Source organism: Hemitrygon akajei, chromosome 10, assembly GCF_048418815.1.
Source record: "Hemitrygon akajei chromosome 10, sHemAka1.3, whole genome shotgun sequence".
NCBI classification, from domain to species: Eukaryota; Metazoa; Chordata; class Chondrichthyes; order Myliobatiformes; family Dasyatidae; genus Hemitrygon; species Hemitrygon akajei.
In genome coordinates this window covers 26,026,306-26,043,222 of record NC_133133.1, presented here as the reverse complement: position 1 = coordinate 26,043,222, position 16,917 = coordinate 26,026,306, and the positions used below count along the sequence as shown (strand labels likewise).

General features: G+C 37.4%; 1 protein-coding gene across 2 annotated transcripts in view; it reads left to right on the top strand.

Moving 5' to 3' along the window:
• zdhhc15b (zDHHC palmitoyltransferase 15b) overlaps window positions 1-10,791 on the top strand; it is a 66,677-nt gene extending 55,886 nt beyond the window's left edge. For both annotated transcript variants that reach the window (XM_073057934.1, XM_073057935.1), the window contains exons 10-12: window positions 2,099-2,208; window positions 3,350-3,415; window positions 4,644-10,791. In XM_073057934.1, coding sequence (XP_072914035.1) covers window positions 2,099-2,208; window positions 3,350-3,396 — 157 coding nt within the window. In that variant the 3' untranslated portion in view covers window positions 3,397-3,415; window positions 4,644-10,791. The remainder of the gene's footprint in view (window positions 1-2,098; window positions 2,209-3,349; window positions 3,416-4,643) is intronic.
• Window positions 10,792-16,917: the final 6,126 nt, after the last annotated feature.

Sequence of the window (16,917 nt, the reverse complement as noted above, 5' to 3'; positions counted from 1 at the left end):
TATCACCAGCATGTGTCATGAAATCTGTTAACTGAGCAGCAGCAGTTCAATGCAATACATAATATGGAAGAAAAAATGAATAAATAAATTGCAGTATATATATTGAATAGATTTTAAATCGTGCAAAACAAATAATATATATTTTTAATAAGTGAGGTAGTGTTCACGGGTTCAATGTCCATTTAGGAATCAGATAGCAGAGGGGAAGAAGCTGTTCCTGAATCGCTGAGTGCGTGCCTTCAGGCTTCTGTACCTCCTACCTGATGGTAACAACGAGGAAAGGGCATGCCCTGGGTACTGGGGGTCCTTAATAATGGACGCAGCCTTTCTGACTCACCGCTCCTTAAAGATGTCCTGGGTACTTTGTAGGCTGGTACCCAAGATGGAGCCTACTAAATTTATGACCCTCTGCGGCTTCTTTCGGTCCTGTGCAGTAGCCCCCACCACCCTATACCAGACAGTGATGCAACCTGTCAGAATGCTCCCCATGGTACATCTATAGAAGTTTTTGAGTGTTTTTGTTGACATATCAAACTCCTAAAGAGGTGCAGTCTCTGTCTTGCCTTCTTTATAAATGCATAGCTATGTTGGAACCAGGTTAGGGTTCTCAAAGATCTTAATACCCAGGAACTTGAAACTGCTTACTTTCTCCACTTCTGATCCCTCTGTGGGGATTGGTATGCGTCCTTCATCTCACCCCTCCTGAAGTCCACAGTCAGCTCTTCCGTCTTACTGTGTTAGATGTGAGTGCTACTGGGCAATTGGCATTAAGGCAGTTCAGATTATTCTTCTTAGGCAATGGTATAATTGTTGCCTTTTTGAAACAAATGGGAACCCACCCATAGCAGTGAGAGGTTGAAAATGCCCTTGAGTACTCTGGCCAGCTTGTTGGCACAAGTTTTCAGAGCCCTACCAGATACTCTGTTGGGGCCTTCCGGCTTGCAAGGGTTCACCCTCTTTAAAGACCCCTGAGACAGAGATCACAGGGTCACCAGGTGCAGCAGGGATCTTCACAGCTGCAGTTATATTCTCCCTTTCAAAGCAGGCATAGAAGGTGTTGAGTTTATTTGGTAGTGAAACATCACTGCCATTCATGCTGTTGGGTTTCACTTGTTAGGAAGTAATGTCTTGCAAACACTGCCAGAGTTGTTGTACATCCGATGTCAATTCCAACCTCGTTCAAAATTGTCTCTTCGCCTTTGAAATAGCCCTCTGCAAGTCATACCTGGTTTTCTGGTACAGACCTGTGTCACCAGACTTGAATGCCATAGATCTAGCCTTCAGAAGATGATGTACCTCCTGGTTCATCCACGGCTTTTGGTTTGAGAATGTACAGCAAGTCTTTGTAGGTACACACTCATCCACAAAGGTTTTAATGAAGTCGGTAACAACTGCAGCATACTCATCCAGATTCGAAGATGAATCCCTGAATACAGTCCAGATCACCTAGCCAAAGCAGCATTAAAGATTATCTTTACTTGTCACATGTACTTCAAAACATACAGTGAAAAACACTGTTTGCTTCAATGACCCACATAGTCCAAGGATTTGCTGGGGGTAGCGCACCATGCTTCCAACACCAATATAACATGCCCACAACTTACTATCCCTTACTAGCAATACACCTTTGGAAGGTGGGAGGAAACCTGAGCACTCGGAGGAAACGCATGTGGTTACGGGGAGAATGTACAAATCCCTTACAGATAGCGGTTGGAATTGATCCCCAATTGCTGGTACTGTAAAGCTAGGCACTAGCTACCATGCCACTCATTATTCTTATCTGTATGTCCTTACCTGATAGATGGAGACCATTGAGCTTATCGGCTCTATTCCAGCTCTCAAAGCAACCCTACCGATCTCATTTCCCTCCTTTTTCCCCAGAATCCAAATTTTTACAGTTGCTAATAAGCCTAACAACCAGTACATCTTTGGAATGAGGTGAGGGCACCAAAGCATCTGGGGGACTTTATGCAGTCACAGGGAGAATGTTCAAACTTCACAAAGGTGTCATTAGTGATCACTGTGCCACTCTGCTGTTGCTGATCACCACATTAAATTATTATAAATCATAAGATGTTTTTGAAATCTTTATTTTTAGTATCGGAGATGGACACTTTTTCCCCATGAAGTCACAGTCAGAGAGTCACAATCCACTTCTCTCCAACGATGAGCACTGGGATGAGGGAGATTCAGATGTCGACTACTATGGTAAGTCAATCTTTTGCTTTAGTGACAGAAATGAGCCTTTTTGAGTCAGATGAGTATACTTCAATAAAGATGGGTTGTTTATTGTAATTGGTTTTAAGACATGTTGGCCCACAGAATTTATTTGCTGATAGGCATCTGATTATTAAACAAGATTAGAACAGTGTCATCATTGTTAAATCTTCATCTATTGGGAAAAATCATGACCATTGTATTCTGTATTAGGTTCAGGGGTAAACCAGAAGGTGGTAGTTCTAATATGGGTTTCATTTCACCTCATAGTAAGTATCAAGGTGTTAATATAGAAACATAGATAACCTACAGCACAATACAGGCCCTTCGGCCCACAAAGTTATGCTGAATATGTCCCCACCTTAGCAATTACTAGGCTTACTCCGTAGCCCTCTATTGTTCTAAGCTCCATGTACCTATCCAAAAGTCTCTTAAAAGACCCTATCATATCTGCCACCACCACCGTTGCTGGCAGCCCATTTCACGCACTCACTACTCTCTGAGTAAAAAACTTACCCCTGAGATCTCCTCTGTACCTATTCCCCAGCACCTTAAACCTGTGTCCTCTTGTGGCAACCATTTCAGCCCTGGGAAGAAGCCTCTGACTATCCACATGATCAATGCCATCTTATACACCTCTATCAGGTCACCTCTCATCCTCCGTTGCTCCAAAGAGAAAAGGCCGAGTTCACTCAACCCATTCTCATAAGGCATGCTCCCCAATCCAGGCAACATCCTTGTAAATCTCCTCTGCACCCTTTCTATGGCTTCCACATCCTTCCTGTAGTGAGGCGACCAGAACTGAGCACAATACTCCCAAGTGGGGTCTGACCAGGGTTGGGAATATTTGAAGTATCCATCTGTATCACTGGATTGTGATATAGAAATTGTGTTTGCCAATTACTCTTACTCTCTCCCCTACTCCTCCCATATATTTTTTGCTTGAGTATTCTGTATCTCCCTTTGCTCTTCTCTCTTCCACTGCCTCCCTCCTACAACCAAATAAACAAATAGGTTGTTATATTTGACTGGATTGTGCTTCTAATATTCCTAACTATAGAAAAAAGAAAAACACTTTTTTTTTGGGAAATGATTCAGATGTTTTCTAAAACAGCACTTTATTTTCTGTCAGCAACTACAAGTGGAAACACCTCTGTGACTGTAGAAATGGAGAGCTAGCTGATCTTTGCTCCCACGTGTAAGTATCTGAGCCCATTTTCACTGTTCAGTTTCCATTTATTTGGAGTATAGCAACAAGAAAACATAAGTTCATCTGGAATGTGCAAATTATTAATAGCTCAGTTTAAGGAGTCATCATCAAGACGTGCCTGTTCTCATTACTGCCATCAGGGAGAAAGTATAGGAGCTGAAGATACACACTCATCATTTTAGGAACAGCTTCTTCCCCTGTGCCATCAGATTTCTGAATGGTTCATGAACACTAACTCACTATTTTGCTATACTTTTTTTTCAATTTCTTATTGTAACGTATTTTTATGTATTGCACTGTACCTAGTGCTGCAAAACAACAAATTTCACAACATACAGTATGTCAGTGATAATAAACTTGATTCTGATTCTACTTAGTTCTACGTGATGAATGTTTTTGTTACATTTTTAAGGTAATATCCCAATTGAAAATCGATGTAAATGGGCAAACACAATCAAACACATTATCCCATCTTGCATACTTAACTGAAGCTTGAGACCTCACTGCAAGAAACTCACTACCTGTACATCAGAAGAGAATGACTATATTGATTGTGATTGGGAAAGGCTCGAAATGAGCTTTCTTCTCTCTTTCAGCTCTAATCCATAAATCAAGTGAATTTAAAATTGCAGGGGAACACATCAAAATACTAAATTCATAAAAGTTGATGTTTTCAGTTTGAATTAGATTCTCAATTGAGCCACCAAGGGACCATTTTGTGCTTTTGACCATTATACAGCACCACCCCTTATTGCTTGTCAAACACCTATTTGGCTATCAAATAATGCCAGGATGGCTTAATAGTCATCATCACTGTACCTACTTAATTTTGAAGAAGCATTTAATTGATGCCTGTGTCCACTCTGTTGTACCTTAGTATCTGACTTAGAATCCATGAACAGTGATAAGGGGAAAAGTTCTTGAAGAAGAATATGGAGTATATTTTAATGCTAAAGTCATCTATGAAAATTATGCTGCTTCATGTTCTGATTACATCTATTCGTCAATTAATTTCAACTAAGCATAGATATGTGAACCTTGCCATAGGTTCCCTGCCATAAACAAGGCCAAAATGCTTTTGATTTATTAATTAATCAAGCAGTTGCCTCCATTTTTTAAAAAAAAGACAGATTCTTAAGGCTATTTATTAACTGAAAATACTTTATTAAAAATGATCTTACCTATTCTTGATGTTAGTTATTGCCTTTTTTTTCAGGTTAATCCCAGGTGCCACAGTATTATTTAATATGACAATATGAGAACCAAGGATCCCGAAAGGTCTTCAATAAATGAGATGGAACTGGGTGTTACATGCCTTACAGTCTACTGAAGATCCTCTCATTACATAACGTACATTTAGACTTTGGTTCATGAACAACTGCATTTTCTTGAGATAGTGGAGGAATGATAGGGGACTGTTGTAAATTCACTTACTATCTTATACCCATGAGCAGGAACTTGTATGTAAATAATGTGCGTATGAATGAGACTCTATCAAATATCTGAAACTAATATTGCAATTAATTTAACGTGACAAGTTGTATTTAACTCATTAGGGCAAAGTGCTAAGCAAAAGTGTCCCTTGCACTAAAGCTGCAGGGGTAAGGTACAAATATCGAACTGTCAAGTGGAAAATTCTGCAATATCTGTTCAACCATGTGTTTGAACAAAAGAGCAATGGATTGATTATTTACTGTTTATATGAATTAAGTCATTTCAAACAAGGTCATCTTTTTTAATGTTTTTTAAATATGTTTAAAAGATCTTGAATTTAGCAAGTTCTTTTTTATATGTTTGTAATGTGATGTACATATTTTTTTAAACTAATTTACCCTCAGAATTAAAATTAAATATTACTCCAATGAGGGACCAAAGATTGGTAAAGCAGTATCTGCTCAAAGTTTCAGTTATTCTTCAACCTTAGGAAAATTTAATTGTTTCTTATTTAATGTATATCAGATCCAGTTTTCATTATCATTCCATAGCACTAACTTTAATTTTGAGCAAAAGAAATGACCAACAAAAGTCTACCATAAAAATTCTGCTGATCTTCCTCTGCATCCAAAAGTTCTTCAGTTTGTGTATTTAACCTGTAGTATGATTCCACCTCCAAAATATCACCTTCTACCTCCCTGTACAACCCACAATTGAATTTTCTACCAGTTTATTTATTTAAATTGCATTTTAATTCAGGTTAAAAATTAACTCTTGACATAGGTGTTTACATTGGAACAAGTGCAATTTCTCATAGATGATTTTGTTTGCATACAAATACATTCCCTCAATTGCCTGAGCCATTATACAATGGGTATTACTGTATTCTGACAAAGTGCAACATCTTTCTATAGGTTCTGCTTATGAAACATGTTCTCATAATGGGGCTTTTGAGTTTCATGAACTTTAAATTCTAGATATTTTCTGACTAGGCTCCTGGGCCTGTTGCTGAGGCCAAATCAGTGACTCAAACATCTCTAGGAATACAAAGGGATAATAATTCAAGGTTTAAGGATATTAATCCACAGAGATACTGATTATTTTCAGAGATAGAAAACAAAAGGACAATTATGTTGTATGCTTCCGTGGGATTTAGTGTATTCACTTGTCTTGCTTAAAGTATTCTTAACAAGTGTCAATAACATTCATATTTAATGAAATACACATTTAAGGTATTTTCCTTTTATCCTTTGCAACATATCTCCCGGCCAGTCCGTAAAAGAGATTATATTTATTTATTTTGTGGGACTCAGCTGCATGCAACTTACTGGCTTTGTTTCTTACACTTGTAAACTAACTTAATGTTTGAAAAGCCTTTGGGATGTCATGAGGTTGGAAAAAGCACTCTATATTTACAGTGTTGTCCATTTTATAACTTCTGTTACAGGCCAATCTGAATTAAATAATTCACTTTAGATACCCAGGGTTGCAATAGGGACATGATAATGAAAACTTTTGTTTTGAAAAAGTAGTTGTAAAACTGGTGGTACTTGTTATCTGTTAAGAACATGCCCTCTAAGCCCTTTCAATATAAAGCAAATTGCAGTTAAAGTAATGAGTTTGAATTTGAATTTGAATTCAAGAATGAATTTGAATTCAAAATGTGTTTCATAGCACACTGCCCACTATAGGAAAGCCCTGGTATTTTTCAGATCCTATAAATGCTCTTTTTGTCAAACTTAAAAGGTGCTCTGCAGACATATAGAAGAGCTTTCATTTTCTAAATTAAACCACTGTTATATCCTAATCAGTGACCAAGTCTCAAGTATTATATTAGCTATGTTGTAAATATTTTGTAAAGTGAAGAATAGTCTTTGTACAATGAGACATTATTACAAGAAATCTTTAAAAACAAAAATAAGTTTGACAAATTAGAATAAATTGTGAGTTTATTTCTGAGAATTTGTTCAATAATCTTGATTTGCGACAGTAAAATGACACCTACAGATACAATCATAAATCCTGCCATTGAAAATTGAAGTCTGATTTCTAGTGTTTCAAGTTTCGATAAATGTACTAAACTTCCACAAGTTTGATTATTAACCTGACAGGTACATATAATTTAATGTAGTTTACTTTTAGTTTCACAATCATTCGCCAAGCCGCACTTAGAAGAAGTAGCATATATTTTAACAGTAAGAATGTACACATTAGGAATATTTTTAGAAATCTTCTATGGAGAAATACAAGTGGAGATGAAAGTGCAATTTCAATTGATAAATCTCAAGATTAGTCAGAAATTTATTGGTAGTTAATATATCACAATTAAAAATACTTGTCAAAATAAGCCCCGTTCATTTTAAATACAGTTTCTTTCAGAGATGAAATATCCCACTCTAATAATGTAATACCTCTCATATTTTCCCATATGACAGAACTAGGGCATAAATTGACAACATACTGTACAGTACTCTTTGCCTTGTATAATACCTTTATGAAATGGGTGATAAAGTAAAATACAATTGTTCTTATAGTACAACAGATAATCAGGATGTTTATTTTCATCCATTAGTTCCCTTGCAGCTTCATAGACAACAGTAACCAAGGTAAGGTCAGAATGTATTCTTGGTTTATAGTAAGAACAATAAAATGCTGCATTAATAACTTGATGAAAGCTATTATTTTCTGTTTCTTTATCTGCGCCATATTATCCTTCAAATACCCCAAACTTCCAAGTGATTCAAATGGATACTGACTGGAAGATTGAACATAAACACCACATGAGATGTTCTCTCTCTCTATCATTCTCTGATTCACTTCCTACCTTTCATGCTCTCTGCTCAGAAAATTTCCTGTTTAATTTAGTTCTTAATAACAAGAATATTAAGAATGAAATACCAACTCCTTTACATAATAAATATCAATCCAAAATAGAAACTTTTATATTGGTAAATTAAAATTGTTCCTTGCTTAAAAATTATTATTACTGGTTTATAAGTAGCATTTCTACACATCACCAGTAATTTAAGTATTATGCCTCTGTTACTAATAGCTTTACACTGGAGAAACAAATCAATATGTCCCCATTATGCCAGTCGGGCATTTTTTGTTGTATTGTTGGAGAAATTGTAAAATTCAACTGATGACTCTTAGAACTTACAAGAATATCTATATTTCTCAAAATGAATCCCAGGAACCCAATTTAAAAATGGAGAGACATCATTTTTATCTAGTTTCTAATGGAAAAACAAATGTTAATTAAAATGAAGGAACAGACTTAGCAGGGGTGAATTACAAAGAATGGAGGATGAAGCTGTCCATTATACATTAACAAGTAAAGCAATCTTACTGAATAAGCATCCTTTCATCCATATCCGAACTTCATGAAATTTATGATCAACAAGGTTGAATTTGTGGTACTGCACCTTTTGACAGCACCAAGCATTGAAGCTTTGAAGAAAAGCAAGTAAAAGTATATAGCAGATGCTGACAATGGAAAGAGATTTTATGCATTTGTTACTAGTTGTCTGCTTAACTTTTTAGGAAATTTTCTATTAATTCTTTGGATATGGGGATCACTGTACATTTCCCCTCACTAAGTGCACTTGATGGTATCATACATCAGTTTTGTGTGACGGAGAGGAACTTTACTTCTCCAGCTTTTGTTTTTGTCTTTCTGGATAGAATAGCTCACAGGTTTTGAAGTGTGATCAAAGGTTCAATAAGGACAATGACATTGAGTATTGGAGTGGTAGATTTTTGGGATGGTCTTTGTTTGGAACTTAAGCATGCAAATGTTACCGTTTATCAGCCCAAACTGTTTCACTTTATAAAGCGTTGCTAATAGAACTGAATACTGCAAGTTTCCACACATATGACTTACTGAACTAGTCATCCTTATAAAGTATAATATTGTTTCAATAATGTATGGACTCGGTGAAACCAATCCTGGCATATCGTGTGCAGTTTTGTTCCCCTTATCAAACTTTAAACCTATACATTCTTGTGTTAGATTCTGCTACCTTGAGAAAAAGACTGTTACTATCTGCCCTCTCTATACTCCTCATGATTTTATAAACCTCCATAATGGCCCAGCCTATCCAGTCTCCTTTTAACTTAAGCCCTCCAGCCCAGGTAATATCCCTTGTGCTTCTTTTCTGCACCCTCTCCAGATTAATCACATTCTTCCAATAGCATTGCAACTAGAATTGCACACAATATCCCAGTGTTGTCAAACCAACGTTACATACAATTGTAACATGCCGTGCCAACTTTTGAACTTATGTGACGGGCAAGCATGGTTACACTGCCTTTACCACCCTGTTGCCACTTCAAGGGAACTAGGTACTTGTACCTCCAGATCTTTGTTCTATATTCCTGAGGGGCCTGCCCTTCACTGTGCAAATCCTCCTGTGGTTTAACTTCCCAAAATCCATCACTTGAATTCCATTTCAGTGCTGGGTGTATATTTGCCCTAACTGTGGTGTCGACAACTAATAGCCAGAATCTTAAAGTAAGCAATAGCACAACTGGAATGAGTTGAGAAATATTTTAACTCAGGTTGTAAAGTTTTTACAGTTGTGTATGTCAGAAGTCTGTTGATCTTCAGGGGATGAACATATAATTCTTGAGACTAAGTACAATTTTTGTACATCAAGAATTCAGAGGATGTGAGGATAATGCCAATAGGTCTTGTTGAGACAGCATTTCAACAATGTTTCTGGATGGCATAGCAGGTTTATTGATCTACTTGTCTACAGGAGGGCAGGACTGATGCAGCATACCTGCTATGTTATGACCAGGGCCCTCAATTATACCACAATGAAAGGAAAAGCATGGTAGCATATTACTTTAGTGCCAGGGATCACCAATTGGGGTTCAATTTAATGCCGCTGCCTTAAGGCGTTTGTTAAGTTCTCTCCGTGACTGCAACGAGCTTCTTCCGTGTACCCCAGTTTTACCTCACATTCCAAAGACACAGTTAAGGTTAGTGAGTTGTGAGGATACTATATTGGTGTGGAAGTGTGGTGACACTTGTCCATCGCAATGCTGGCTGATTTGATTCGATGCAAACAATGCATTTCACTATGTTTTGAAGTATATTTGACAAAAAGCTAATATTTAATTAACTATAATTTAACACAGTTTAAACTTGACTAATTCCTAACACTACTAAAGCATCTCAGAGACTTCCTTTTATTTTGTATTTCCTTAAACAACCACTTTAATATGTTAACCTCTGTACATCTAGCCAATGAAAATCTGATTCATGGTCTGGGTCCAATAAATCATGTAACTGGCTAATTGCTGGGAAGAGAATTAGTTTGTTAATTCATCACTGTTCCTTTCAATTGAAGCATTTTGCTTTAGACAATTTAAATACAGAAGAGGTTTGTCACATCGAAACAAAAAAGCCTGTCTCCAGGTGAAAGTTGCAAAGTAACATTTCTAGAGGAATCCAATACCCAAACCAAAGGTTTGCTGATAGAAGAAGTCAAGTACACATTTTAAAATAACATTTTTGACTTTGTCTCAACTACCTCCAAGATATTACCTGGAAATAGTAATACTTCCCAAAAAAAGTTGGTAATGACAAAAAAAAGTTACTTTATTCCCAATATATTATTGAATTCCATTAAAAAGTACCAAAATGCTTTATGTGTTGACTTTAGTCACTAATAACTTTTAAAGCTGGTGAGACAAATAATGCAGTTTCGATCCTAAATGTTGACAATTGCTTTCTTCCCTTAGATGCTGTTTGACCTGCTGAGTTCTTCCAGCATAATGGTTTGTTACTTTTAAAACTTGTTAGGGTGCGGTAAACTGTCTAGCAATTGTCCAAGGCAGCAAACATGATTTAACAAGGAATTTGTATTTATACTGTTTGTTTTAAATGAATATGCTTGATAAATATATTTTTGTAAAATATATATCCATGTGTTGTATACTTGCATGTGTACTAATTATAGAGTGCTTGATAGCAACCTTTTTTCAATGTAAGGAATTTTCATACATCATGATATATCATCAGTCTTCCTTTCCCTCTATTTTCCACTTCAGTCAATTTACTCTAATGCCCTCAATTGGCAAGGAGGCTACGGTGCCCATGCCTGTGCATAAATATGTTGTCAGATCCATTATCAAGGTTGTAGAGAAAAATGTGCATACATTTTAAATGTTTTATTAAAAGAGTTGACTTGTTAATAGATCTACACAGTGACAATAACTCCTGAAATAGAAGCAGCCAGTAGAAAACAAGTGGAGAAACCCTTTAGAGAGAAATTCTTGGAAGTAAGATGACATTGTATTAACGAAGTTGACCTGGGAGAAGACCAATTTGGTTTTTGCCAAGAACTGTATAGTAGTAACCGATAGGGAAAATTAAATAATTTCTGTAATGCAGGTAAGTCATTAAAATAATTCTATCTTAGCTGGTATGCCTGATTCCCTTCACTAGGTTTGAATCTATTACAAATATTTCTACATTCTATGTGCTGGGCAGAGCCCATTTGTAGGTTAGGGATTTAAATTCATAAAACATTTGCAATAATTATCTAGAGTTCCAAATGTCTCTGTAATGTGAATCTTACCCACACAACATTTGGCCCACCCTGTCTGTGTTGGCCATCAAGTACCTTTCTAATCCCATTCTCCAGAATTTGCCTCAAGATACTAATTAAATGTTGTGAGAGTATCAACATCCAATCCTCTTCTGCAACTCTAAGCTGGTTTTTCAGAGTCTGTCTGCAGGCAACCTGATGATCCCAATGAGTAGCATCTCTGCAAATAAAATAGTACACATTGTGTCAAGTTTATATGCTCATCCAATGTAAGTGTGCGGATTGAGGCTTTTAAAAACAGCCACTGCTACCAACAATTCTCCTTACATTCTTATATAGTGTGTTTACTAAATTGAAGTACTAGCCTGCTCTGATTCTAGAAAGTAATTTAAAGTATTTTATAGTATTTTGAGTTGTGTGCCATTCAGTAAACAATACTTTGTTATGGAGAGTATTTAAGCAAGCTTTGGAGCTTGCTTCAGTTAACTGATTTCCAAACATCTCCATCAGTTAATTAGAGTACCTCCTATCTGACAAATAGGGCTTTCTTTTCCAGTTCAAAAATAGACCAAAGTATCATCCTTTATCATTTCCATGTTCCAACTGCAGTAAGAAACCACATTGCCTTAAGGACATCTGTGCATGAGATTGAATTTCCACTCATCTGGCGTACTTGCATTATATCCATACCTGTACCATGTTGAAGAGAATCACCTTAATTACACCTGCACGATTAAAATGACCAAGTATTGTGGTAAAACTCAATGAATTTTGTTTTTACAAATTATTTAAATGATTTTCACAACTTAACTGATAAACAATTCTTTTCAATTGCTCTTGGGGTCAAGGCTTTGATTTAAAATTCTGGGTACTAAGTAGAGGGCATGCCTTATTTGCTGCAATGTCCAACAAACTGCAAGTGTAGTACACATGATTCAGCACTTTACAGCTTTTGGGATAAAGAAAAGTTGAATCAGTAGCAAACTGCTGGTGTTTTATATGATGCAGAGATGTTGCAATGCACTGATTATTTTTCATTAAAGCCCATGTCATTGACTTCCTTTAACTGTGCTCTTAATACTTTCTAGGATATCTTAACATTTTATTATAAAGATCTTTGTAACAATAAAGATGTTTATGAAGTGTTGGATTCTTAATGCCTTTTACTGAGTTAGAATCAAATATATTTGCCACGAGTAATATGGAACTAAGATTGAACCATGTTACAAACGCTTAGAGAGCAAGATCACCAATTATAATAGCATAGCAAATAATAGTTCCAATCCCTTTGGTTTTAAATTGAACAATATTATGACTCCAACATAGTACCGGTATCTCACCATTATAATGGTAATGGTAAAATATAAAGATGTACAGCACCTTTTGAGTATCAAGAAGGGGAAACTGGGTAGAAGTCAGTATTTTAGAAGGCCTGCATGATTTTAGAGTCAAAAAACAAGATCAGTCCCAGTGGAAAGTGAATAGAATAGAAATCGGAGGAGTTAAAAAGACTAGGAGGGACAATTCAACAGCCACAGTGAGCACCTCAAGTCCTGCAATTTCAGAAATTCAGATGTAACTTTAGCTAGAGGGCATCAATGTAACAGAGCTCAGGTGGTAGCTGGAAATATCCAGTGCATTCAATCATCTTTTAAGGAATGGTTTTTAACAAGACATTTTTAAAGGAAAAGAGGATCTTTGGGGAAAATCAAGCAATTTCTTCAAAAAGATTCAACACCCAAATGCTGATATTAAAGTGTTTATTGCATCCTGCTTTAAGCTGTTTTTCCTTGGAAATTAATGATCAGATACACTATTATTGAAAATTTTTATTTTAAATCAAAGGTAGAAAAGTATCAGCAGTATGCACAAAGGCAGGTATTATACATAAATTAGTCATTTGCAATACAGTTTTATATGACTATTATTTATTTTATAAAACTATAGTTTCATGCAATTGTTTATTTATTTTATGATTATACCTTGTTAGTGCTGGTATACATTCCATTTAGTTCTTTACCTGCAGTTTAGGATCCAGAATACAGTGATGAACTCCTGAATCTGTATATATCACATAACTCTTATATCAATCAGGGTGTGATGTGCAAGTCAGCAATAGAAGCAGAGCCTGCAAAGCAGATGCAAGGCATGAATAAGAACTCTGGACCAGACCTCCAGATAACTAATGAGTGTCCTGGGGGCGGTAGGAAGAAGCCAATCCAGAAAAACCAAACAGCTTTCTGATCATACTAAGATACTCGGTAGCCTCATCCAGAAAATTAGGATGCACAGGAGCCACAGTGAATTAATTGGCTGGTTAGATCCAAAATTGGCTTGCCCATCGAGAACAGATGTTAACAGTGGATAGTCTTGTTTCTGAATGGAGATCTGTAACCTGTGATGTATTGCAGGAAACTACTGGGATATCTGTTTGTCATACACATAAAATTTATAAGTGATAGGTGGTAAAGAAGACATATGGTAAGCTTGCCTTCATTAGTCAAGACATTGAGTTCAAGAGCTAGGAAATTATGTAACAGCAATATAAAACACTAGTTTGACCCTATTTAGACTATTGCATTCAGTTCTGGTCACCTCATTATAGGAAAGATGTGGAGGCTTTAAAGAGAGTGTAGATAGGTTTATCAGGATGCAGACAGGTTTGAATGAATATGTTATGACAAAAGGTTGGAAAAGCTAAGGCAGTTTTCTTTAGAGTGGGCAGAAACCCATGTGAAGCATAGATACAATAAACAGCCAGTATCCTTCCCCCCCCCCTCCCGCCCAGGATTGAAAGGGCAAGTACCAAAGGGCATGTATTTAAGGTGAGGGGGAAAAGTACAAAGAGATGTGTGAAGCAACATTTCTTTTCAGACAAAAAGTGGTGGATGTCTGAGTGCACTGCTAGAGGTGGTTGTAGAGACAAACAGCACCGAAGTGTTTAAGAGACTCTTAGATAGGCATGTGAATATGCAGAGAAGGGAGGGAGATGGATCAATGTGCAGGGAAGAGGGATGAAATTAATTCGGAGTCATTGGTTTAATAAACTGAGCACAACATGGGCTGGAATGAAGGGCCTGTCCTGTGCTATCCTACCCTCAGTAGCGACTACTAGGTACATCTTGTTAATGCAAATATCTAATGAGCCAATCTTACGGAAGCAACCCAATGCACAAAAGCATGCAGACTTGATCAAAAGTTTCAGTTGCTGTGCAGACCAAACATAAGAATAGCGAAAAATTGTAATCCAAGTGACTTTGACTATGGAATAATTATTGGTGCTAGACAGGGTGGTTTGAGTATCTCAAACTGCTGATCTCCCAGGATGTTCATGCACAATAACGTTTGTAGAGAATTGTGCGGAAAACAAAAAACGTCCAGTGAGTGTCAGTTCTGTGGGCAAAATACCTTGTTAATGAAAGGTCAGAGAATGGCCAGGCTGGTTCAAGCTGACAGGAAGGGGACAGTAACTCAACCAAACATTACAACAGTGGTGAACACCTCTGAATGCACAGCAGGTTGAACCTTGAAGGGCAACACGAGTGAATCTGCAGATGCTGGAAATAAATAAAAACATAAAATGCTGGCAGAACTCAGCAGGCCAGACAGCATCTATGGGAGGAGGTAGTGTACCTCCTCCCATAGATGCTGCCTGGCCTGCTGAGTTCTGCCAGCATTTTGTGTTTTTATTTGAACCTTGAAGGGGATGGGTTACAACAGCAGAAGACCACAGGGCTCCACTTCTGTGCTTAATAAAATGGCCACTGAGTGTGTTCTAATTGTCATTTTAGTTTATATTCCATCAAGGATCTGCTTACAGAATAGTGGATTTTCAAGAGTCTGGAAAAGAAAAAATGAGCAAGGAACTAGACCCATTGCAATTTGCTTATTGTCACAATAGGTCAACAGGAGACACAAACTCAATGGCTTTAGACCACCTGGACAACACAAACATCTGCGTCAGGATGCTGTTCATTGACTATAGCTCAGCATTTAATACCATCATTCCCACAATCCTGATTGAGAAGTTGCAGAACCTGGGCCTCTGTACCTCCCTCTGCAATTGGATCCTTGACTTCCTAACCAGAAGACCACAATTTGTGACGATTGGTGATAACATATCCTCCTCGCTGACGATCAAGGGGGTGTGCGCTTAGCCTACTGCTCTACTCTATACACATGACTGCGACGAGGCATAGCTCAAATGCCATCTATAAATTTGCTGATGATACAACCATTGTTGGTAGAATCTCAGATGGTGACAAGAGGGCGTACAGGAGTGAGATATGCCAACTAGTGGAGTGGTGATGCAGCAACAACCTAGTACTCAACGTCAGTAAGATGAAAGAGCTGATTGTGGACTTCAGGAAGGGTAAGACGAAGGAACACATACCAATCCTCAGTGGGATCAGAAGTGGAGAGACTGAGCAGCTTCAAGTTCCTGGGTGTCAAGATCTGAGCAGCTAACCTGCTCCCAACATATTGATGTAGTTATAAAGAAGGCAATACAGCAGCTATACTTCACTAGGAGTTTGAAGAGATTCGACGTATCAACAAATACACTCAAAAACCTCTATAGTTGTACCATGGAGAGTATTCTGACAGACTGTATCACTGTCTGGTATGGAGGGGCTACTGCACAGAACTGAAAGAAGCTGCAGAAGGTTGTAAATTTAGTCAGCTCCATCTTGGGTACCAGCCTTCAAAGTACCCAGGACATCTTTAGGGAGCGGTGTCTCAGAAAGGCAGTGTCCATTATTAAGGACCTCCAGCACCCAGGGCATGCCCTTTTCTTACTGTTACCATCAGGTAGGAGGTACAGAAGCCTGAAGGCACACGCTCAGCGTTCAGGAACAGCTTCTTCCCCTCCGTCATCCAATTCCTAATGGACATTGAATCTTTGGACACTATCTCACTTTTTCTAAATATACAGTATTTCTTCAGGTTTTTAATCTATTCAATATACATAATTGATTTACTTGTTTATTATTTTTTTCTCTCTGCTAGATTATGTGTTGCATTGAACTGCTGCTGCTAAGTTAACAAATTTCAAGTCACATGCCGGTGATAATAAACCTGATTCTGATTCGGAGTTAGGCAGGTAGTTATATTCGAGAGAGTGAAATTAAAATGACAATGTTTCACAATATTCAGTAAGAATGATAAGATTCCAGGCCAAGAAGCAATCAGTTCCCATGCAGATCCATCTTTCTGTAAACTCATTCACCTGTAGCCTCCAAATTGAATTTCTTGTACCTGTTCCTTTGCACTCCCAATGTTGTGAGTGTCGGGTTTTAAAGGAGGTGAAATATAAAAAATCTCTACAACCTGCCCTTGTTCGCAACCAAAAGACTGAGGGACAAACATTCGGGCATAATAATACTTGACATTTTCACCACTCCCTTAATAACTGTGCTGCATACCTTAACAGCATTGTCATTACTCATATGTGGAAGATTATCCATGCAACCACTATCTTGACCCACAGGCCAGTAG